The sequence below is a fragment of the Nanorana parkeri genome, unplaced genomic scaffold (assembly GCF_000935625.1).
Source record: "Nanorana parkeri isolate BGI_ZX_2015 unplaced genomic scaffold, ASM93562v1 scaffold41, whole genome shotgun sequence".
In the NCBI taxonomy this organism is placed as follows: Eukaryota; Metazoa; Chordata; class Amphibia; order Anura; family Dicroglossidae; genus Nanorana; species Nanorana parkeri.
The window spans coordinates 1726834-1752400 of NW_017306309.1; the positions used below are offsets into that span (position 1 = coordinate 1726834).

At 39.7% G+C, this 25567-nt stretch overlaps 1 protein-coding gene across 1 annotated transcript in view; it reads right to left on the reverse strand.

The window, feature by feature from the left end:
- Positions 1-6731: 6731 nt before the first annotated feature.
- The window catches only part of DPY19L1 (dpy-19 like 1), a 50227-nt gene continuing 31391 nt past the window's right edge, over positions 6732-25567 (reverse strand). Inside the window, exons 15-22 of the mRNA XM_018571261.1 lie at positions 22389-22460; positions 20145-20203; positions 17267-17291; positions 16926-17045; positions 12715-12886; positions 12323-12422; positions 9693-9818; positions 6732-6885 (exon numbers count right to left, since the gene is read on the reverse strand). Coding sequence (XP_018426763.1) covers positions 6732-6885; positions 9693-9818; positions 12323-12422; positions 12715-12886; positions 16926-17045; positions 17267-17291; positions 20145-20203; positions 22389-22460 — 828 coding nt within the window. The remainder of the gene's footprint in view (positions 6886-9692; positions 9819-12322; positions 12423-12714; positions 12887-16925; positions 17046-17266; positions 17292-20144; positions 20204-22388; positions 22461-25567) is intronic.

A 25567-nucleotide genomic window follows, 5' to 3' on the forward strand; every position in this document is an offset into this window, starting at 1 on the left:
GTGTGGATTAGTCCATGTGCCATCTTCTTCTTAAGTGTACCTGTACCCCTGTATGTTATGGCCTCTGAGGAAATTGTTCAAATGCTTTTTGAACGATTAAACACTCTTAGCTGACATCCCAAATTTTGTATCAGTCCTAAATGTTGGATGATGAAAGCCTCTGGTCCCCCAATAAAAGGTAAAAAAAGAAAGAAGTGACAATATACTCCATATACAAACATTAATCTTGTAGCATGTTGATGAGCTGACAGCTCTCAACCCTTATTTGAGATCAATCCTGCTGGAAGCAGCTGTAGGTCAGGAGCGACCATATACACTCATAAAACTGGTTAAGCTATATATGATATGGCACAGCCTCCTATGACAGCCAGTCAGTCTCAGATTTACTGATCACCAGGGATGCACCGATACCGATACTAGTATCGGTATCGGTGCCAATACCGAGTATTTGTGCGAGTACTCGTACTCGCCCAAATGCTCCGATACCTAGCACGAGTACTTCATGTATCAGGAAGCCGGGCAGCTCGTCATTACACGCTGCCCGGTTTCTTTATTGGCCGGGAAACTGCTCCATGCTCTCTCGTCACTTGACTTCCCGGCAAATCAGAAAGCCGGGTAGCGTGTAATGACGCGCTGCCCGGCTTCCCGATTGGTCAGAAAGCTAGCCAATCCGGAAGCCGGGTGCTGTGTAATAGATTGAAGAAAATAGGTCACCAGCACTCCATAAGTTAAAATGAATGAGTCCTTTTAATGGACAATGATGTCACAGAAATCCAACATGAGCCGACGTTTCGGGGCCACACAGGGTCCCTTCTTCAAGGCAAGAGATGTGACAAAGGGTGCTGTGTAATGACGCCAGCGTCATGCTCCCTCGTCATCTCATGAATCATTATATTAAGAAACTGGCCTAAAATCATTAGTTTGTATTGCTTTAGAAAAAATGTGACCTGGTCCTTTAAGAAAAAGCATCGGTAATTGATATCGGCGAGTACTTGATCAAAAGTATCGGTACTCGTACTCAGTTTTAAAAAAGTGGTATCGGTGCATCCCTACTGATCACAAATAAGGGTTGTGACTTTCAGCTGTCATCAGTTGAGGGCTGATAATCGCTGAACAATCACCTTCTGTGAAGTAGGATTTAAAAACCTACAGCAAGCGATTGGAATACACATTGTACTGTTAGGATCTCAGCGTACAGAGGGTACTCCAATTAGCTGCACTCATGAATTAGCACTCTTTTTATTTAATAAGATCAAAGTTGTTCATAGCTCTGGCCAGTTACAACTACTTCAGATTCTCCATGGCTATCTGTTCACACAAGTAAGACTGGCTATAAAAGGCCCACTCATGACCTGATATAACACTTAAGGGTACCCACTGGAAACCATTGTGCACCCTGGCCAATCTTTGCCTCTTTTCAGTGAGCAGATGGAAGGAAGACCTTAACCACATGTGCACAGCTTCCGTTTATTCGGTGAGTCACACGAAAACAGCAAGAGTTCCAGATACTACAAAAGTTGGGTAGTTGCCTCTTGAAGTGGTGCCTTGCTGGATCTTTCTTGCCATTCTCTACTGTTTATCCCTGAGATGTACATGAGATGGTCTACACCCCTTCCTTGCTCCACAGTAATAAACATGCACACGCAGATTCATTTGGAAGCCATGTGGCATGTTTGCAGAAAGATCTTGTGGCAGTTGGACCATGCCTGCATGTCCAACTGCCCCTGGAAGTCTGGACTAGCTCTGCTCTTTTCTGGAGTTCATTAAAATTTCAAAAGTTATGCCATAAGGGTGCCATAGATTGGTGCTATTAGTTGGGAACAATTGGACTAGTGAATGCTCCCCCTGATGTGTGGCTGTAACCTTTGTGTAATAGCGGTGAAGGCAGCGTCAAAACACGCTGTAACGCATGTAATCATACAAGCAAATAGTGGCAAAATTCAGCATCAATATTTCCCTCCCTTATTCAATGCCTCAAACGAAGTGGAAACAGAAAAGGCTTATAACCCTACCGCAGGACATTTGCAAAAATATATGAATTTCACATTTATAATTAACATGTACTTAGTTAAGACTATGCAAGCATGTGCATTGTACAGCAAGCACCATTGACAACCTGCTTCTACTTTATTTGTACTTGTATACTGCCCCAATCATCAATCACAGACCGCTTCCCTAAAACTCCTACGCAGCTACTGACTAGTTGCCTAACAGCCCCCCCCCCCAAAAAAAAAACATGCCCACACGTGACAGAATTGAGGCATGACAAATTGTTCCTCAAGCACCCAATGTTGCAGATTTGGTGGAGGTTGTCCTAGTGTGATCAATACCCTAAAGCACCAGGTATTTTCTTTAGGGCTCTAGTGGTGAATTGGGACATGCTGGTGAGATAAGAACTCCATTGCTTTATGTTGTATGCTCTGTGGTATGCCTATTGATTTGCTTAGGCTGAGCAAAGTACACCTTTGCGGTAAGCATCATCTATATTGGACCACCATTTTAAAACACAAGCATTCTACAAGTGAATTGTGTAATGGTGTTAAAAGGCTATTATTACATCTGAACAGTTTAAATGTTAAAGGAGAACTATGGGGTTAGGGCTTTTCCCCATAGTTCTCCTAAGGGTAACGGGAGGACACAAACTAGCGTCCTCCTGTCACCCAAAGCTCAGTATACAGCGAGCTACAGCTCGTGGTATACAGACATGCCGCAGCCGGAACAGATCCCAACAATTATGTCTGGATCCACCCAGACCTCCCTTGTTGCGGCTCTCTGCCGGAACAGGATCGAGAAGTGAGCGAGCGCCGGTATGTGTTCGCTCACTTCCCGATCTACTGAGCCAACCTGTGACAGTTCATTGTTACAGGTCGGCTCAAATCACTCACCTCATAATTCTCCTTTAAAGGTATTAAAAAAAAAAACTTCCTTGTGCTAGGCAGCGCGCCTCTCGAATGGATAAAACACAATATAGAACAAATATTGTTCTAGCTAATCCAAGTAAATAAGTTCATGGAAGGGGCATTCACAGTGTATAATTATAAATGACATGAAGCATATGTACTGTATGAAGGCAACATAGCTAAAGTCTATTATATGTAAACATATATGGAGATATGTAAATCAATCCATTTACAGTTTCACTTTTACGAACACCAAAAGGTAAATTAGCAAAACAGTAAATATTTGTAAAGAAAAAGCATACATCTACAGCATATAACTTGAAAAGCTTAGAAATATGTTTGCAAACTGGCACCAGAATACACAATATAATGAATACTATTCCTTCTAAATGAAATTTTCTTAACAACAAATGTGACTGACCATGCATATGTCCTCTGCAGAGATACCCCAAATGCACCTAAAGCAATACATATACTCAAGGTTTTACACTGAGAAGGTAAAAATAAGCATTGAATCACCCTAATCCTAACAGTAAACAGCCTTTAAAATGCTGTTACATGAACTTTGGTCATATAAAAAGCAAAAGGCTTTAATGGGCAGAGAAATCAAAAGGCCACATGGTACTTAATATTTCTGCAGTAAATACTATTTTTTTTTTTTTTAGCATGTCAAATTTTTATAGTAAATACTTATTTATGACCTTGTCTTTTATTCTGCATACATTCATACAGGGTCACTTACTACATTGCTTTGTCCTTATATTAAAGGATTAAATATTAACAACTCTGGTTAAAAATGTTATCAACCTTTGCAGTGGGGCAACCCCTGCACTGCAAGGGTTAAGTACTCATTTTTGCCCAGGGTAAAGAAAACAAAGTAAAGCTGCCCATACACCTTGCGATCGGACGGAACTTTTCGTCCAATGATCGAACCGTTCGTCGTTGTTGTTATTTATAGATAGCAATTGTCAATGCTACGTATATATTTCTGCTTATATATACACAGATCCTACACAACAGATGGAGTATTTATATGCATAATTTATATCGTTGTACAGAACTAGTACTTTAATCTTCACAGGTAAGCCAAGAAGGGTTTAACCTCACTGACCCAAGGCATTACAGGCACTCATTATCTGGTTTACAGTACCAGTTAGAAGCCGTAACATACCATCAGGTAAGGAATTTACTTTCTCCCAAAAATCAGCTCCTACTTTTGGCACCTCCAATGGCAACATGGAGTGGTCCCATGAACCCAACACTCCCTTCATATGCAGCAATTAAACTCGTGATATATATTGCTATTTTTATTTCGATTTGCCCAGGCTGTACTTCCATGCCAACATGATACTATTCAAAGCTATACCAGCTACAATGATGTGATAGTGTGGTCTTGATCAGCAATGAAGGGCAGGGAAGGGTGAGCAAGAAGAGGAACTATGCAAAGATGTTGCTCAGAGAGATTAAGGGTCTAGTACTGCATGAAAGTGTAAAATCCCTTTTATCAGTAGATGTCCACATACTAGACAGGAGAGCGAAAATAAAGTTTTCAACACTTTCTGAAATGATAAATACTGCATAACAAAATAAATCAGAAGGGACTTACCAAGTTAAAAATATGTAAGCGTATGCGGTTAAATAACACTGGTTTCATTTATGGTTAATCAATTGGAAGTATAGTACATGGAACTAAAGAAATGTCTACTAAGTAAAACACTGGAACAACCAAATTCCTACAAACTGTATGCTAGGATCTTGTCTTTAAAGTCCATTTCCATCTTTGTAAGTGATTTGCATTTATTGTAGAGGTGCAGTGATGATGTATACATGGGCACATTTTCATGACTCACATTGCAGTCTTTCTTCATTTTTTTTTTTTTATGAAGGTTTTATTAGGCCTGCAGCCTAAAAATTCTAAACCTTCTCCACTGGAAATTCAGTCAAACGCCAGGGTCGGATGGTAATTAGGCTGTAATCAGCTGCCCCCCCATCCTGTCACCCATTGCAATACAATCAGTAAACACTAGCTCTGCCTTTACACAGTGCAGGGAAGGGGGGGCTGGTGGGGGATATTTTCCCATTGCTTGCACAGCAGAAATTTGCAAGCAGATAAGAGAAAAGCCAACAGCTAACAAAAAAAATGTAAGTTTGTGTTTTTATATACATCAACTGCATATGCCTGCTTCATGTAGACTTGGTGTACATTACTGGCATATGTTTTTTAAAAATACCTCTGCAAAAAGGTGGAAATGGGCTTTAAGAATGATTGTTCTCCATAGTTCTTTGAGATAGCCCTAAAGACAAAACATTAATCTTAGGTCCAACACTTCCCCTTGCTGCTGGTATAAAAAAGCCAGACCCCCCCACCCAAAATACTTGTCTTTTCTAGCAGAAACCCTCCAGTACTGACTGGCTGCTGTCATACTGACAATTAATTGCCACACACAGAGCCTGCTCTCAGCTGTGCTTCAAACTGGCTCATCAGGCAACCCCACCCTCGTAACATTTCATAGATAAGCAAATTAGGTATATAAACTCTGAATGTATTTTTCTACATACTGAAAATTGATTTAAAAATACTTATTTGAAGACCGAACAAAAGAAACTCGTTTACAGCTGGGCAAATAACTTGTGATGTATTGAGTGTAATGGATTTGGTAAATGAACTGCTATTAATGCGAGCAATATCAATTTTTATTCAGGCCGCAGTATTGGCACAGTCAAAAAGGCTAGCTATTATCTGCAGGATCGAAGCCTTAAAGATGGTAATCTCTGTAAAATAGACACTTTAGCTCCCCATGCAGACTCTAATAGCAGATTAGGTCTAAAACAACTTCTGATGGCCAGAAATCACTCACTGTAGGAGTAATTTTATCCTAATACATGATATTAGTTTTCTTGTGTTGTAGAAATTATTTTCTGTACCAAGGAACATGTGATAGATGCACACTAAGCCTTTTTATTAGAAAGAAGGTGCACAGAGCCATAATGTGCAGTTAGCCACAGCTACCACCTTTCAGCAAACCTTTAGTGCAAATATCTCCATAATTGCTATAGAGTATGGCAACCGTAAGAGTCACTCTTTGCCTTAATCAATAGGCCTAGGTGTGGCTCAGGCATGACTTTTTTGAAATCCACACATGCAACATTGTAAGGTTTAAGACAGTTAGGTCTAAAATGGTTTCACGGACTGTACCTGTATGAAGTGCACATAGTCCTATGGTAACTACTTTGTAATAAAAAAGAAAAAACAAAGTGATAAAGTAACCTTTTGAGAATTAAAGATTGGTGTGTACAGAGCAAGATGCACAATGATATCCCTGCTCTAGAACTGGCACTGAAATGTATTCTGGTTATGTACCGTTCAGCTTATTTTGGCACTATGGTACAATAGTCCCTTTCTCCATAACACCATTTCATTGAATCTCTACAGCTCAATATATACATTGCTTCAAATCAGAACACCGCTACATAAAACATTGCTGGATTATAACATCAGTATTGTTCCATACATATTTACACTAAATTTTCTCTTTGGTCAATAAAACTTTAACAAAGGTTCTGCCAATTGAAAATATTTAAGGCAGCTTTATACATCTTTTCTTCTCTTCATGTGGATTCAACAACACTAAGCAAAACGATTGCAGCTGTCTGAACAATAAGAATGTAATGTATTTTTAAAAGTTTTTCTTAGCAATAAAGGTTTGCATAGCATAGTTTATGTTACAAAAATGTCAGGTTACAAATATCTGTAAAATGAACCTACAACAAAATAAAAAACGTAGCAGTCCTGAATGAACTGGAATTTGTTTTCTTCTATTTTCTATTAACTTAATTGCCAACTTTTAAAACCTTGTAAACATTATTTTCGAAAATAGTGGGAAAATGTGGCAATGACTCCTTGGCCAAAAGAGAACACAATGGAGTCTTGCCAGCATTGGATGGATCTTCAATATCCCAGATCTCCGACATGCTGCACCCACTCCTGCAAGACACACACAAAATCAATTATGTTAATGAAAGAATGTGATCATTTAAAGCGATCCTATCATTAAACAAAATCACACTTCACACTCAACCGGGCACATATCAGCCGTGTCAAAAAAAAAGTTTTGGCTTTAGATACACTTTAGATGTAAACAATAGGTGTACTTTCCTATATATAAAGGATCCCCTCGGAGACTGAATCCTGGGAAACAAAGCTGTAGGAAAGCCTAGTATGTTGTATATAACCTTTCCCCACTCCCACCATGCTCCTGTTTTGTAGCAAAGCAATAGTAGGAGTCGATTATAAGAACATAAGGGAGGGACCTGTGCCCTTTAATGTACCTACCGAAAAAAACGGGCAGAAAAGACCCGACCATTGCACACACCCGTTACCGGGTGTTTCACATATAGGTGCTTAGCTGCTCCATAGCCCGCCGATCGCCTATATGTGCTCGTTCGCGTCCCGACCCCTCACCTTGTATCCGCTGCCCCGTCTGCGGCCCGGGATCGGCTCGGAGGGCGATGTCAGTCAAAGTACCGCAGCGCTGAATACTGAAAAATGGCCTGGATGGGAACGGGGTTTAACACCGCGGATGTCAACTGGTTAAGGAACACAGGGTGTAATTCAGGTACATTTGGACATCCAAAGCAGGTTAAATGGTTAACACAACAAATAAAATGCTAATAGGCCCACAAGTAACACTAGGCCAACAGAGTAACCAGAAAAACCTTCTGACAGAAGCTGGCATCAGATGAGGCTTAAACATTCACCTGGTAAAACGTAATAAATGTGGGAACATAGGACCATGTGGCAGCCTTGCAAATCTGAGAAAAAGATGCCTCAAGTCCATGAAGCGCTAACTGATTTATTGGTGTGCACCTTCACAGGGAAGGGATGTACCCTGTCCCTAAGGGTATAGAATTGACTAATGGCCTGCTTAATCCATCTGGAAATAGTGGATTGAGAAGCAGCCTGTCCCCTGTGAGGACCCTCAGGAATGATATATAAAGCAAAAAAAACCCCCCAAAACACAAAAATAGAGTCAGTCTGTCTAAAGCAAGACGTAGCTGAGAGATACAGATGAACACGCATACCATATCCAGAAAATGGAGAGAAACCTCCTTAGGGTGTATGACAGCATGAAAGAAAGATGTAAGAACAATGCCCTAGTTAAGGTGAAAGGAAAAAAAAACCACCTTGGGTAGAAATGAGGACCTAGGCCTCAAGACAGCTTTGTCCCTGTGTAACACAAAAAAGGGCTTTTCCCAAGATAAAGGTGCCAACTCAGAAGCTCACCACACAAAGGTGATGGCAACGAGAAAGGAAACTCTGTGAGTGAGAGGAGTAGACCGGGGAATATCCCTCACAAGTTCAAAGGGTATTTTCTGAAGAACAGAGCCAGGTTAAGATCCCATGGAATCACTGGCGAACGTTTATGAAGGCAATGGGGGCTACACACTGTATGAATGCTTTTACTGAGGAGTGAGAGGCAAGTGGCTTTGAAAGAGAACCGTTAGGGATGAAATTGGACCCCTGTTGCTACTAGAAACCAAATAAGAATCCAGGTCAGACTGGAGTAAAGACAGGATTCATTCTATAGAGTATTTTCTGTCATGGATTTTCCTTACCTTATACCATAAGTCCACAAGCATAAATATGCTCTCCGGGTGTAATGATAGACTTTGCGAGAAGTGGATTTTCTAGGTTTTGAGAGCGTAGGGATAGTTAAATCAGATAGGCCACTATCCTATAGGACCTGGGCTTCAACAGTTCAGCGTTTAAAGCTAGTGACCAACAGGATGGTAAAGTGGTAAATGGTACCAAAGATATGGCTGATCTGGGGAGGTCCCATGGAGAGTCTGTTAGGAATCAAATGATATCCAATTACCACGTTCTCCTGGGCCAGCTCAGCACAATGAGAATTACCAGAATGCCAGGATGTGAAGTTCCACCCAAGCCAGAACCTGGTGGGTTCACTTTCAGCTTCAGGAGTTCTGGTTCCTTCTGGCATCAGTCATGAGAACCCTCCAGACCAGTGGAAGGATTTACCCACCTCCAGGGCTGGCTTTGTGAGCTACCAGACTAGGGCAAGGCCTGGCCTTGGGAGGTCAGGCAGATGCAATGGTCCAGAGACTGAGCTTTCTTGTCCTAAGCAGCCATAATGTTGAGTTGCATTGTTCTGGAGTGATATTGGGCATATGAAGCTGCCTCTAAAGAGGCAACTTGTAAGCAGTAGAGCCCAAAGTCCTGCGCAGAATCAGCTCCACTTAAAACACTGAAAATGTTCCAGCCGGAGATCCAGATGTCAGTCCTATCAGGGAAGATCGAAGCATGTAAAGCACCACCAGCCTCCCTCCAGAAGTCCTAACTTAATGCAGGTGCGATCCTAACAGGTCCCGGGGTTCCCAAACAGGGATAGAGAAGCAGGAATCAGGGAACATGTTCCATCCAAAACAGCCTTTGGCCACTAGATGGGGGTATTGCAGCCCTGGACCTCAACAGCAGAGTCCAGTGTAGGGGGAAAAAAAAGGAACCTTGATAAAAAGTAAAGAAAAGAGTTTACTTCTTTGAGGAGAAAAGATCTTCCTTGCTCTTGGACACTAGCAAAAAACTGGAGCATGATGGGAGGGGTTATATTAGGCTGCCCTACAGCTTTGTTTGTCAGTGTCCAATCATCTAAAGACAGCAGCATAAGCTAATAAATGTATATTATATATAAATTATTATATATTTTTGCTGCAAAACCTTTTTGTTCACATTAATTATTATATATTTTTGTTACAAAACCTTTAAGTTCACATTACCTCGTTCTTCGTATGCACCATCCGTCTTCCAATATGAAGTAATGCACTCCCATTTTCATTAAGATTTTCTTTACTTCTTTAGCAGGTTTACGACTGTACATTGAGTAAACCCGTTTTGTTCTCTCTCTAAAAAAATGTAAAGGGATATTCATTAGGAATAAAAAGCATAAGTCTATACATGATTTCTAGCTTATGAAAAAACAAGGGGCGCTTTCTCTAGTGTAGATAAGTAGAATGATACTCACAAGAGAGAAGATTACAATTAGCCTTCAAAATTAAAGGTTGATCCTCAGTCTTAGCAAAAAGCAGGACACAGCATGTGAGAGCTGCACAGATGGTGGTTCCTGTGTGACAGCACAGTATGATTTCTAGCTTAAGTTGCCTAACTTCCTGTCCAGTTTTACTTTTTGGTTAATAAACACATCAGGGAATAATAAAGCATGGTTATGGGTTTTAAAAACAAAACTATATTGCACAGACTTGTATTGTACCAAGTGCTAAGGAATCACTGGCTTGCCAAGTGCTAAGGAATTGCAAGTCTTTTCTATTCCATACTGGATATGAAGAAAACAGGACAAACCAATCATTTCAAACAGGTTTTACATTCCCGTACACTCTTGAGAAAGTGGAGTTTGTTGATGACATTTTGGATGTCTCTTTCCCTCAAAAGAGTGGTTAAGATGGACAAGCTGGATTACTTGCTGTACTTGTAAGCACATTTGCTTTTTATATTTATGTTTTAATAAATGTTTATGCCCTATAAGTACCCCCTTGTGTTTTACATATGATGGATCATCGGGATAAATGGTGACACTGGAGTGGTTGGAAAGAAGTTTAGAGCTATCGGCATACTTTCCTGGAGAATTCCAAAGAGAGGTCTCTTGTTTTTTGACCATCCTGAGGAATAACGACGGATGTGATTTCCCATGACTAACTTTCTGCAAATTGCTGCATATGTGGCAATATGCCGATGCAAAGATCAGATGTTGATGTATAAAGTATAAATCCATCTTGTCTTGTGTCAATGTTCACTGTGGTGTCACAGTGCTGACCATATGCACCCACAGCATGTCTGTTTGCCATTGGCTACATCCAGCAAGAAAATGCAGCATTCCACAAAACATACATAATCTCAAGCTGGGTTATGAATATCAGAGTAATGTTAGTGGTCTTAACTGTCCCCCAGCCTCAATCCAATGCAGTACCTTTAGGTTGAGGTACAGAATTGGGTTTTCAGAGTGAATGTATAGCCACAAAAATGAAATAAATTTTCCAACTAGTCAATAAATTATATATATTTTTTTTTAAATTCTTTATTTGGAGCCAACATTTTACAATAAACATACAACATATACACAATCGAGTGTTGCAAACGAAAGAGGTAGGTATTTACAAACATATGCGTAATAAGTAAAGCAACATCAGTTATCCCCAATCGCCTAAGTATCAAACATCAACAGCATAACTTCATATGCCGCATCAGTGTTTTCTGTTCTACGGCAATCAAGGATCGGAAAGGGCCAGCCAAGGTTCCGAGAGGGAAGGCAGGGTTACCTAGGATTGGGTAGAGCGGGGAAAACCACGTGTGGTACGTAGGAGAGCTGCGGTTGTTCCCTCAGGGCTCTAGCCAGAAGTCTCCTGCATTTATCCCCCGACTCATAATATTTCCTCCTACATCGTGTAAGCGCCACTTTCACCCTATAGGAGGTCAGGGAGTTTATCCGTTGGCGAGTGGATAGTATGTCCGCTAATAGTGTACGCGAGCCGGTCGATTTATGTCGAAGTTCCAGGCCGTGTAGTGTTTGCAACAGATCTAACAGTTCGGCCTCCCTCCGACGCTTGACTCGTGTGCCATGCTTAATCAGGACCCCCCTAATAAAGACTTTGTGTGCCTCCCAGAGCAGAACTGGGTCGCAGTTCTCTACGTCGTTGAGGTCAAAGTAGGAGTGTAGTTCTTTAGTAATAAATTATAGTTTTAATACGATTGAAATGCTGCTGAAAATGTTTGTGACACAGATATATTTTTTTCCTTATGCCTCTTGTGGCCATAATGCAGTAAATTATAGTTTTAGTAAGATTGAAATACTGCTGAAAAAGTCTGACACAGCTATGTATTTATTTACCATGCTTCTTAGCTCCATCTAGTGGCCATAATGCAGTATTATATTACATAAATGTCACCTGAATAGAAAATAGATCTAACAGCATTAATTGTTGCATCTATTGGTACAGATCTCCCAAGTGTCTAAAGATTCTTTACTTGTTGTCCACATTACACAGTTTATGGCCAGCTTATTAAAACAAAACAAAACTCAGAAGTGTGAATGTGGTCAAGGTATAAACTGTAGTTAGGTTACTTGTTAAGTGGTTAGTGTTAGCTTAATGGTTAAGGTTAGGGCGTGGACTAGTTTAGGTGTAAGGGGTTTTAACAGATCATTTTTTCAATTATATTAGAGGCTAGATTAAAGGATTTAACCACTTCAAGACCAGGTGTTTAGACCCCCTTCCTGGCCAGGCCATTTTTCAGTATTCAGAGTTTTCAGTTAGGGGGGAAAAAAAAATCAGTGTATTCATTTTTGGCTCCAAAAGCAACTCTGCTGAGAAGTTTACTAAGATTGTGAAAAACTCACCTTAAACCAGCGTCTTCATAGTGCGGGTGGTTGACTACGGGACGTCCTGTTGATAGCTTAATACTTGCCATAGTGGGCATTGCACCAGCAAATACAGTATCTGGGTTACAGAAAATACATTATTGTTATTTGTCCCTAGCAAAGCTTTACACTCACATGGTATGGCCAATTATGGAGCAGAAACTAGTTAATGTTCTTCAACTGCAAAAGGAATCTACTGTCCCTAGTAAAAACCCAAGGTAGCATAAGGGAAACTTCCGAGCTTCATGCAGAAAAGGCCTTGTTCAGAGTTCAAACAGGACCTGGGAAGTACCTTTATTGTTTTGTTTTATTTGCAGAACTTAGTATGCTGTTAAATGTACCGAGTAGCATAAAAACTGAGGTGGACTTACTTGGTTTTGTACTGGAGTTGATCCATTCCAGTAGTTCCTCCTGAGCTATGTTGCTGAACTCTCCTTTTATGTTTAGTTGGCTTTGAATGTTGCTGATGCCTTGTATGGACATCAATGCTACTATAAGGATAACCACTGGATACTGAAATCTTTTAAAGATCCACCCAAACAGCTACAATATTAAAAGAAAAACAAAATATATGCATTAGACAAAGTCTGTACCATGCTCTATACATGTGAATGGCTTTTCAGCAGGAATGCACCGATACTTTTTGAGTACCAGTGCAGATACTTGGCATTTTCACGAGAACAACCAATTTTGGGTATTATCGTTAAGGCTTGACATGTTTGGTGTCTTTTTACCCGACGTGACCCCGTCTTTTATACGTTACCAAAAAATTGGGTAATAATAAATGTTTTATCATTTAATATAGGGGAAACTGTTTTTTTTTTTACATTTCGGTAATTTTTCCTTAATATAGTAAAAAATAAAAACCCCAGTGGTGAATAAATACCACCAAAAGAAAGCTCTATCTGTCCCCAAAAAAGGGTATAAAATTAATTTCAGTACAGCGTTGCATGACGGAATAAATGTCAGTCAAAGTACCGCAGCGCTGAATACTGAAAAATGGCCTGGCCAGGAAGGGGGTTTAACACCGCGGATGTCAACTGGTTAATAAAAGAAAAGCTTTAAAATAATGGAGCCCCGAATGCATCTCCTCTGACAATCTCTGAAACCAATAAGCAATTGTTTCGTTTTCTCTTTTGATAACAGAATGATCTTTTTAAGGCTCCTGTATTATATTCAGTCATCGTTTTTGATGCATTAAAAAAAAAAAAAAATCCAAGGTTTTCTATTCTTACTGCCATCACTCTCAGTGAGAAGGATGCTCACAGAAGGCAGATGTTATGCTAAGAACAAGCAGTGATGAGAGATTTGTTCATTCTAATCAAGGTCACCAAATCAGTGTTTCCTTTTATACTGGAAAAAAATATATCCTGAAGTGAACCAAATAAAACGTTTTTTTTTAGCACAATATTGCTTATTAACCCCTACAACTACCCAACAACAATTATGCTTACACCTCCGCAATACTTATAAATATTTACCCCAGCTGAAGTGCAGTAAAATTATAAACCAACAAAGTCTTTGTGTTTGTTTCATTTGTAAAGCAACCACAGTATAAAAAAAACCCCTCACCGTCTGTTGCAGAAAAGTACGGTATCCTTTATGGAAGCAATGGCATCTCTGCAGCGGTCTGACACACCTACTATGAATCATAGCTAGAGCTCTCAAGTCGGGGCAATGTGAGCTTTACCCAGTTGAATGCTTTAGCTCTCACCACAGGGTACATGCTGGACTGCTGCAGAGAGGCCGCTGATACCACACCTGGAATTAACTGACACCTTTTTACAGAAGAGTTTGATTTGGCTTTAAATTGAATCGGTCATGAGAAATGTATGGTGCCTGCTATGGCTGAACTCTCCTTTGATGATATTAGTTCACTGGCTGCCATGCTGATGCTTTGGCTTCAATGCCTTCGGAGTCTCTGACCTGGAACATATATAGGGGTAAGAAGTTCTTACACTTTTTTATAATATTAAATTTACTGCATGCTTGTTCCAGGCCTGTGACCTAAAAGTGTCGAAGCCAGCCAGCAAGGCAACTAGTGTTTTTAGTCAGCACTTCTGCCTTGCAGCACTGAGGTCCCTATTTTGAATCCAGGTTCAGCCAGGACACTATCTGCAGGGAATTTGCATGTTCTCCCAATGCCTGATTGGGTTTTTTCCCACACTCCAAAGACACGCTGGTAGGTTAATTGGCTCCTCTCTAAACTGGCCCTAATATATGTGCATGTGAGATAGGGACCTCAGAATAAAAGCTCCTTGAGGGCAGGCACTGATGTAAATGAATAGTATGTAAATCAATGCATAAATGTACGGTGCTATACAAATACTTGTAATAGAGAAGTAAAAGAGGGCCAGCAATGGCAGTCACTTTAAATAGTATGTAATTTTCTTGCTAGGTGTCCTTAATTCTCTTGACAGCCACATTTTTCTGATGATGGCCAGTGTTATTAGCAGCATGATAGATTACAAATGGAAAATATCAGAACCAATTGCATCCTTTCTTGTGGATTCTCATTACAATGTATGTACTACATACAATTACAAGGGAAAAAAGGCAGATCAATTAAATAAATGTGACCTAGTTTCTCATTACTGCTTTTTCACTACTTTGTCATGTTTGTTGTTACTGGTCCTGTTCTCTTCCTTTGTACTTTTTATGTGCCAATGTGGAACAGAAACTTATATTAAAACTAAGTATATCCAACATGCAGACTCTTACACCCACTGGCCGCTTTATTAGGTACACCTCTTCAACTGCTTAACACAAATATCTAATCAGCCAATCACATGGCAGTAACTCAATACATTTAGGCATGTAGACATGGTCAAGATGGTCTGCTGATGTTCAAACTGAGCATCAGAATAGGGAAGAAAGGTAATTTAAGTGACTTTGAACATGGCATGGTTGTTGGTGCCAGACGGGCTGGTTTGAGTATTTCAGCAACTGCTGATCTACTGGGATTATCATACACAACCATCTCTCAGGTTTACAGAAAATGGTCTGAAAAAGAGAAAATATCCAGTGAGTGGCAGCTCTCTGGGTAAGAATACCTTGTTGATGCCAGAGGTCAGAGGAGAATGGCCAGACTGATTCAAGCTGATAGAAAGGCAACAGTAACTCAAATAACCACTCGTTACATCCGAGGTAGGCAGAAGAGCATCTCTGAACACACAACACATTGAACTTTGAAGCAGATGGGCTACAGCCACAAAAGACCACACCGAGTGCCACTTGTCAGCTAAGAACAGGAAACTGAGGCTACAGTTTGCAAGGGCTCACCAAAATTGTAAAATAGAAGATTGGAAAAAACATTGCCTGGTCTGAGTCTCGATTTCTGTTGCGACATTCGGATGGTCAGGTCAGAATTTCATGTAAACAACATGAAAGCATGGAACCATCTTGCTATATATCAACGGTTGAGGCTGGTGGAGCTTCATATCATGGATGTGCAGCTGACAAATCTGCATCAACTGTGTAATGTTCTCGTGTCAGTATGGACCACACTCTCTAAGGAATGTTTCCATCACCATGTTGAATCAATGCCACAAAGAATTAAAGCAGTTCTGAAGACAAAAGGGGTCCAACCCAGTAGCAATGTGTAACTAATAAAGTGGCCAGTGAGTGTATATCTAACACTGATTTAAATGCATGTAAAACTTCAGAACTTTCTGTTCGTCTTTCTTTTCATAAATAATGTATAAACAATACTGATATCTGCATGTTAGAAGTCAAAGACACCCAGATAACTAATATATTCTGAAACAGGCAAACATTCTTAAAATACACTTTCCTTTTAAAGATACCTATACATTTTTTGTAAGAAATATTTGCTTTAATGAATATGCATACATAACAAGACTGCCTACAAACTCCCACTCATCCATATGGCTTCCCTACAAAAAACATCTGATTACAAAACATTTATAAGACAAAACATGGCATTATTAAATATAGATGGTTCCTAAATAATCCACTTATTGTCTGTATATATGTTCTGGGGAAAAAAGGGTCACAGAAGCTGTGGTAACTCAAGAATCAGTATCATCCGTGTATGAAGTAGGCTCCTTTACTCAAAAACCCAAAGTCTGATATCTCTAATGTCCACTACAAATAGTGACTACTGACCATTAACATAACAAAACCTTCCCCTTCTTTGCAATACAGTTCTGTGTGATGATACTTGTGCTGAGGGATGTGGCTGTTACTCAGCTCTGTCAGCAAAAGACACTGCAGTGTGATGAAGGGAAGCAGCATTTTCCTTAATTTCTACCAAACATTATTTGTTACTATAAGATGTATAAACATTCTAAAAACAACAGCTGCCCCCTGAAAGATCCATATCACTCATACATCTATTGCTCTGTATATATTGGACAAACAACCCAGAACTAACTATGGGGCAGTACAGCACAGCATTTTGACAGGCCCTAGGATTCTGTAGCATAAACACCTATTTGATTGTGTGTTTGTACCATAATTATTCATACTGTACTATACATTGTGATGTACTTTGGACTCCCATCTATACAATATGCATGCTAAAATATTCTTCAAGAGTTTAACATACAATGCCTCTTACCTGTCTGGAGCATATGAGAGAAGCCATTACACACATGTGAGGTGTAAGAAACAACTTCAACCTCATTATTAAAATGGCAAGTAAAGCAAATGCCACCAGCTGAAGGGCGTGATATAACAGCTATGAAAAAGTACAAAAAATACTTTATTAGAATACTGTAATTAGGAAACTCATTAAAGATCATATATAATGTTCTTATATAAATACAAAAAGGTGAACTGTGCCCTTCCCTACTCATATACAAAAGAAATCAGCTTACAAATTCCTAAGTTGATCAAAAATTTAGATATAGTTTGTGACTAAACAGTGATTAATTAGATTTATAATTTGATCATTCTTACCTCTCCACTCATAGTATGCTCCACTCTGAAAAGAGAAAAATGCCTTAAAGTTTAAAACACATGGTTTGAAATTATATTCTACCATTAAAAAAAAAAACATGTAGTCCTTCCCCTCTTGCCAACACAAGACACTAATGGATTGTATATTCCCTAAGTATCTTAGTTACTATCCTTCAGTTATTAGATATGTGGCTACACTAATAAATAACAAGGGAAACCTGGTATAGCCCCCTGTCATTTTGTTTTTCCCTTGAGCCAGCTTGGGGTGGAGGAACATGCTAGCCAGTGACATCTCTACCACAAGATCTTTGACAGAAAGCAGGCTGCAGATAAGGTACGATCTTGGTGGGAAATGGAAACACTTTTGGTAAACTCATTGTTCTCTAATTGAATATTTAGTGCTAGATTTAAAGTACAGGTCCACTTTTAATAGAAAAGCAACACAACAGATGTATCCAGAGAACACAGTAACGGTACGAAAATATAAAAAGCTCTCAAATTACATTTTATTAGGGCTGCGGAAATTAACGATGAATCCTTCGATTAATCGTTAATTTTTTTGATCGATCAAAATTATTATGATCGGAACTCACCTTTCCGCCGGCTTCCGGGAGTTCCTCGGAGATCCGGTGACGTCGATCCATCTATTAATCTAACACAAAAATTTTAATCATTACCAGCCCTACATTTTATTGATTTTTTTTATAATCACTTGCTCCCAGATTCAGCATGCTTTTCAGTTATGATTCTACCTAGATTCGTTGCCAGTCGCACAATGTCATGCTGTGCAACCTGCTGGTCATATTGCAGTTCCTATGGACAAGGAGCCAATGGGCTTAGAGGCATTTAGAAATGAAGGCTACACACCACTTTGGGGATGCAGCTAGCAAGGAGGTCATGTACAATGAATGAGGAAGGAAAAGGGATACAATCCATTAGGTAAATCAGATTAAACATAGCAGTATCATATTTGACTGTAGTGCTGGTGTGTAAGTTGCAATGCATGTTTCTTGTGTGAGAGCAAAGACAGAGAGTGACTTGCTAATGCATGAAGGCGACTTATATCTTGACTCCTAGTCCTATTAAATGTTAGGGTAACGCAGATTTGCTTGTTCTGTAAGTAGACCAAAAATGGCTTAATAGAATCTTGTAATTAATCTAAGCAACAATCACATAATGGGCTAACAAATGAACAATTCTGAATATGAGTGTGACAAAAGTTGCAGCTGAATTAGTCTAAAAGGAAATGGGAGGGGGAGTGAAAAATGGAGTCACAGATGCCAAGTTTGAAACATTATTATTATAGCACATAGCCTAGACTAAACCTCTGCAATATGGAAGTGAATGCATAAAAAAAATGCTTTCAATATTTAACAATGTTATTAAATGAGAAACATAAATCGGCAATGTATCCAATCAGTGATAAGTCTAAGTTCATAAATTAAATAAATTAACAGTTAAAAATTGTATTATTACTATGGCTACTGGTAAGATAAAACTGCAGCAAGGTTATTTTTCTTAAATTAGATAACTACTGTGTCTGTGAAGGTCCTCATTTATCCAGGTCACGTTATAGTTAGGAGTAGTTAGTCACATTCAGCTGGACCTGTTCTATAACTACAATTAAATGTAACAAACTGCTACTTGTGATAACTAGTCTGGTTCTACTCAAGTGATGGCAAGTAGTCCCAAGGCCATTTCCACTGTAATAAATATATGACATAAGATTCCCTGAGCATAATGGTAATACTAGAGAAAAACACAGCAGAGGCTGCCTTGTAGTTCCATGCATTTTTTTATTTTTTTAGTTCTGACCAAAATGAAGAAGCCAATTATGTAAAAAACAAATCACATGTTCTCTTTAAAATCCTTAAGGCTTTAGCGCCACAACAAGATTGATCAAAGAGTAAAACACACACAGTAATAGATATACCGTATAGATATTTAAGGTTTGTGTATGTAAACCCAAACAATGAACTTCTCTTACTTGTCCCATTTTGATGTGCTAAATACACCATTAAAAGTGTTTTGTTCTATCTTTTCCATAAAACGTACCCGTTGAAATCTTGTGAGTGGATAACTTTATTTGAATGAGAACATCGAGGGGTTATGGAGAGGAGGAGAGGTTTGAGTTCTTTGTAATATGTCAGACATGAAGTAGGTAGGGCTGACAACACGCACATAGGAATCCACAGCCATGTTGTAACATGAAAGAGGAAGGTAGCAGCATTCTTTACCACAATAACAGGGTTATTGTAAAGGGATAAAATATGAGGAATGTGCATGCATTCCAGATATACGCTAAATATGTTTTTTTTTAAATTTTGCCTTGACATATGCTTTAACCTCCTTGGCGGTATTCCTGAGTGTGGCTCGGGGTTAATTTTCAGTACCATAAGCAGTAACCCCGAGCCACACTCGGGAATACAGCGCAGCGTCTCTTACCTTGTCCACGATCCTTGCTGTGTCCTCCGTCTTCCGTCCCTTGCGAGCGTCCGCGTCACAAGGGGGCGGAACCAGCGGGAATTTTAAAAGTAACAACAACAAAAAACCCGAAAGAGATAGAACAAAAAAGGAAAAAAAATAATAATCATACCGCCAGGGAGGTTAAAGTGACTCACACTTTATGATGTGGATACCCAAAACATGATTTCAATTATAGTGGGGTAATAGATTTCCCAAGACTACATGTTGCCCTTTACTTTGATAATTGCATTTATACATTTTATGTAGTTCTGAGATATACAATATTACTACTAACAACAAAACTTAAATGCCACTGAACAGTACAGGGGTGTTTTCACACTTTTTATAGAAAAATCAATACAAAATGCTGTAGGAAGACGAGTCCTTCATATTACTATTACACAAAATGTACCTTTCATTTTCTTCTCTTCGAATGGTACTTTGGCTGTGGCAAAACATCTTTTTAAAAGTCTGAAAAAAAAAGAAGAACAATTTACAAAATAACGTACATTAATAATATGTTCACAAACAAACCCCAGAAGTTCAACTTAATATTTGTCTTATATCACTATTATTATTAGTATTTGCAAAAAGAGCCAATTGTTTTAAAGATTTACTTTGTCTGCAAAACACATTTAAAAGGGCTCAACAACCCACTGAAAGAACCATGAGCTGCAAGTTATTTTTAGGAGCTTTTGGAAAAGCTCAACACCATCAATGTATGACCATACTTGAATCTTAACGAATATGATTATATCATATATCATACTCTACCAAATACAGCAAAGAGAAGGAAAATAGCCACATATCTTTACCCCTAGCATCAACAATTTATTAAGGGTTGTATAATGTTATACTGCTCTTCAAAGGCTGCTTCAGGAAGAGCCCATTTACACTATCCTGGTCCACTGTGGTGCTTTACATGCATGCGTGTTGTGTTAAGGTTGCCCATTCATCTTATTGGGCTTCATCACAATTGTCTATACAGCATTTTCAGCAGCACACTGCAACACACTTTAGTGCACTGATGGTGGGTGGTGGTACCAAATCCGAATAAGTGCCCATTTCCAGGACAGCACAGTGTGCATCCGCACATTTTCCGTAGGTTTTGGTGCGCTGGACAATTTTTGGTCCATTGTGGTGCGTTAGGCAGTTAATGGTGCAGTTAAACTTTAAACCAGCACTGCACAGAATGATGACAGGATCACTTTAAGAATTTTGTATAGAGCTTATTTGTTTCCTGCCCATCTTCACCACCTCTTCCCCCGTCTCTCTGACCTACTTCAGAGGATGTCCAGATAACAGATATTTTCTGCATATTTAGTGGATAGTGGATATTTAGTGGATCTAACCTCTAAGCTTGGACGGATCCCGACAATACTGTCTGGATGAGACAGTATTGTTGCGTGAGTGACAGCTGGCTCTGCCTATCTAGAGGCAGAGCCAGCTGTACCCCCCCCCCCTTCCGCCAGTCAGCGATGGAGGATTCGGAAAGGGGAGGGAGGGGGGGGAATCCCTGCAGGGAGCTGTGAGTGTGTCACTGCTCTCTGCAGACACATGATCGAGAAGTGAGCTTTCAACAGTATGTGTTCACTCACTTCCCGATCTATTGAGCCGACGTGTGACAGTTTCATTGTCACACGTCGGCTCAAACTATGAGGCTGAGTGATTTTCACTTTCCTCATAGTTCTCCTTTAATACTAATAACTATAACATTATTCAAAGAGGATTCGGTAAACATCATAAAGGCACATTCATTTATTGTTACAAGGAAACTATAATAGTTTTGGGCCAATTTAATTTGAGTTCACTTTTCTTTCTTTTTGCTAAAGATCTTAGTTTTGGATAGAGTAGAAAGGATTAGAGCCCTTGTCAAGTTTGGGGGAAATGGGAAGATTCGCCCTCTCTAACTACCGAAAAAAATCAAAAATGTTACAGTTGTCACCAGAAAAAGAGGTAAGGGTAAATCATCCAAGATGTTCTGGATAGGGTAGGGAAGGGTTAAAGGGTCCAAATAAATTTGGGAAAATGGAATTACCCCCTCCAATCTGGCCCACTTAGCCCCCTCTCCAAGTCAGGTGAGTGCGCTAACCAATGAGTACTTGCCACCTGCAAGCAAAATTCTAAATCCATAACTCTGTACTGGCAGAGGGGAAGGAGCGTTCGCCGAAAGGTAAGTATAACGGGGGCTTTAGAGAGGGGGCAAGATTGGAGGGGGTAACTCCATTTTCCCAAATTCACTTGGGAAAGTGGGCTTACCCTTTAACCCTTTCCTACTCTGTCCAGAACTGAAACAAAGTTATGGCTATACGTACATTTTAAACAAATATAAACTGGCAGGCATCAATATAGTTGAGTGTTTTATTTCATATAAAGCAACAGTTATCACCCAAAAGACTAATTTGGCTCTTGAATGCATAATTACAACACACTGGGGTGTTGTACAAAATGTAGAATAAATTAAGTATTTTTTATGTTGTCATGTTTCCAAGTCAGACCAAAACATATAAACTCACTTGCTTCTACGTATGAGCAATTCAAAAAGATTCCTTTCATCCAGTTTTTCACATTCAGCCTCATTGTACAAAATGTTAAATCAGTGCACCTACAACCTTGGCCTTCTATGCATGACTGTAATATTATTCCTATTACATACCCGAGCACAAATGATGATAAACACCAGCATCACTACTGGAAGTAAAAGGGTCTTTAAATATCTCAATGGTGTCTGAAATGAAACAAAAATGAGGTTGCACTGGATTAAACATACTCAAAAACATAAACAAATACAGGATTTGTGTGTTTTTTTAATACTAAAAATATTGGTTTGATAAACATTTGTGCAAATACTGTGCGACATAAAAAATTGCAACTAGCATTTTTTTTATTCTACGGGGCCTCTGCTTTCAGAAAATATATCATTGTTTGGGGGTCTGAAGCTGTTTTCTTGTACTTCTTGTACTTGTATTACCATAATCATAAAGCTATTCTCCAGGCTGCCCACTTCTGTGTGGATACTCACTGGATAAATGTACAAGTGTCTGGCCTTAGGCCCCTTTTTCTATAAGGACCTATCATAGACCGTTTCAACATTCTTTAGACTGTATATAGAGGGGTTCCTAAGATGGTGGTTGTTTTTTGGGGGAAATGTACCCGGGTACACTTTCTAAATAAAGTTTGTAATAAAGCAACTTTGTGGGGGTCTTTAGAATGCTTTTCTTTATGGGCTACATCAGTATGGCATTGAAGTCTGTTGAAGTTCTTAAACAGTGTTTGCCTTGGTTGCTTGAAATATTTAGTGACTACTGTGGACTCCAGACTATGAAGAGGGTTTGTAGGTCACACATATTTTTTGTATTTGCATCCCAAGGCTAGTGGTTTTCTTATAAATGTGTGGTTAGCTGCATAAGCATTTGTCATAGAGCTTTCCTGGTCCTTTGTGTCCATGTCTCTACTTTGTTTATTGCTTAGCCCCTAGTGCAGGGGTGGGCAACTATGGCCTTCCAGCTGTTGTGGAACTACCAATCCCATGAGGCAATGCAAGACTGACAGCTACAGGCACGACTCAGAGGCAGAGACATCTGTAGTTAAAGCACAGCTGGTGGGCCGGAGTTGCTCAACCCTGCTCTAGTGTAAACAGTATTCCCCAAATGTATATATGTTTTTAATAATTAAAGGAGAACTATGAGGTGAGTGCTTTTCACTCACCTCATAGTTCTAGCCAACCTGTGACAATGAGACTGTCAGAGGTCGGCTCAGTAGATCGGGAAGTGAGCGAACACATATCGGTGTTCGCTCACTTCTCGATCCTGTCACTGTTCTCTGCCGTGACAGGGGAGGGGCTGGATTCCCCCCTGCCCGCTCCGATCCGCCAGCGCTGACTGGCGGAACTGACGGGGTAGGGGGTGGGTACAGCTGGCTCTGCCTCTAGATAGGCAGAGCCAGCTGTCACTCGCGCAGCTGGGCGGATCCAGACATAATTGTCGGGATCCGCTTCAGCTGCGGCGTATCAGTGTAGCTCGCGGTATACTGCGGCGTCTCAGTGTACCGCGAGCTGTAGCTCGCGTTATACTGAGCTTAGGGTGACGGGAGGATGCTAGTTTGTGTCCTCCCGTTACCCTAAGGAGAACTATGGGGAAAAGCCCTAACCCCATAGTTCTCGTTTAAGCAACTTTATTAAAAAAAGAGAAACATTGTGCATATTCAGAAAGAAATGGTAGGGAGGTGCAGTTTCTCTACTCTATCAAGTATAAGTCCAGTGCAGCACATGTTGCACTGCAAATTTCGCTATGAAAAACATGGCATAGCAATGCATAGGCAATTATAGCTGTTACCAATGTGAGTTTGTATCTCGAAGGCCTTGTTCACATTGGCATTGACAAATATGCATTTAGAGGACATTAAATAAATATAAATGCATATCATGATTTTTCATGATATCATTCAAATGGGGCACTTACCTGCATTTAGGGAAAATAGAATTCTGTGTGTCCAGGATCTGAATGTGGCTAAACACAAATAAACCTGGCAAGTACATCTAAATGCAGGAGAAAGTGATCTGGGATATATACAGTAATGTGCAAATGTTTTAGGCAGTGGTGAATAAAATGCTGTAAATTAAGAATGCTTTCATAGTTTATTTTTATCAATCAACAAATTGGAAAGTAAATGTACAGAAGAGAAATCCACATCAAATCAATATTTGGTGTGACCACCCTTTGCCCTCAAAACAGCATCAATTCTTCTAGGTACACTTGCACACAGTTTTTGAAGGAATTGGATGTATTTTCCAAACATCTTGGAGAACTAACCACAGATCTTCTGTGGATGTAGGCTGCCTTAGATCCAGCTATTCCTGTAAGGATCAATGGTGTCCTCAATGCTGAGAAATACAAGCAGAAACTTAACCATCATGCCATACCATCAGGGAGGTTTGTGATTGGCCCTAAAATTTATTCCGCAGCAGGACATCGACCCCAAACATACAGCAAATGCTCTTCAGCATAAAGACAAACAAGGAGTCCTGGAAGTGATGGTCTGGCCCCCACAGAGCCCTGATCATCATCATCAAGTCTGTCTGGGATTACATGTAGAGACAGGAGGATTTGAGGTAGCCGACATCCTGTGCAAGTCGACCTAGAAGAATTGATGCTGTTTTTGAAGGCAAAGAGTTGTCACACCAAATAGTGATTTGCTTTCTCTTCTCTTCATTACTTTCCATTTTGTCAATTGATAAAAATAAACTATTAACACTTTTATTTCTGAAACCACTTTACAGCATTGTTTCACACCTGCCTAAAACATTTGCATAGTGCTGTATAACATGTTTATTTTTCCCAGATAATTTCTCCTACATTTAGCCTAAAAGGAGGGGTGCTAAGTGTGTCTTAGGGTTAAATGTAGCCTCAGGGTTAAATATATGAGAGATCCATAACATATCACTTTTGTATATAGCCAGGATGGGAAGATGGAGTTTGGGTGACCAGGTGTTAGAGAAAGCATATCAAACCCATTATATAAAGGTGAGGCTTAAGGCTGAACTACAGTATAAGCCTATATTGCCTATCACAAGAGGAATGTGTATTTTTTTATTTGAATCTTGGTGTGCTTTGTGTATTTCTTCCAGATCTGTGCAGTAATCCAGTGTGAAACTTTGCCTCTGTGCAGGAGCACCCTGTAATAAAGGCCAAGTTTTGTAATAATTCCACTGCACTCTTTACCGGTATACACCCCTAATGGATGGGTGCTGGAGTGACTGCGGATGGCGCCACTATATCCAAGTAGACACAATGGGGGGGATTTTATCAAAACTGGAGAAGACAAAATCTGGAGCAG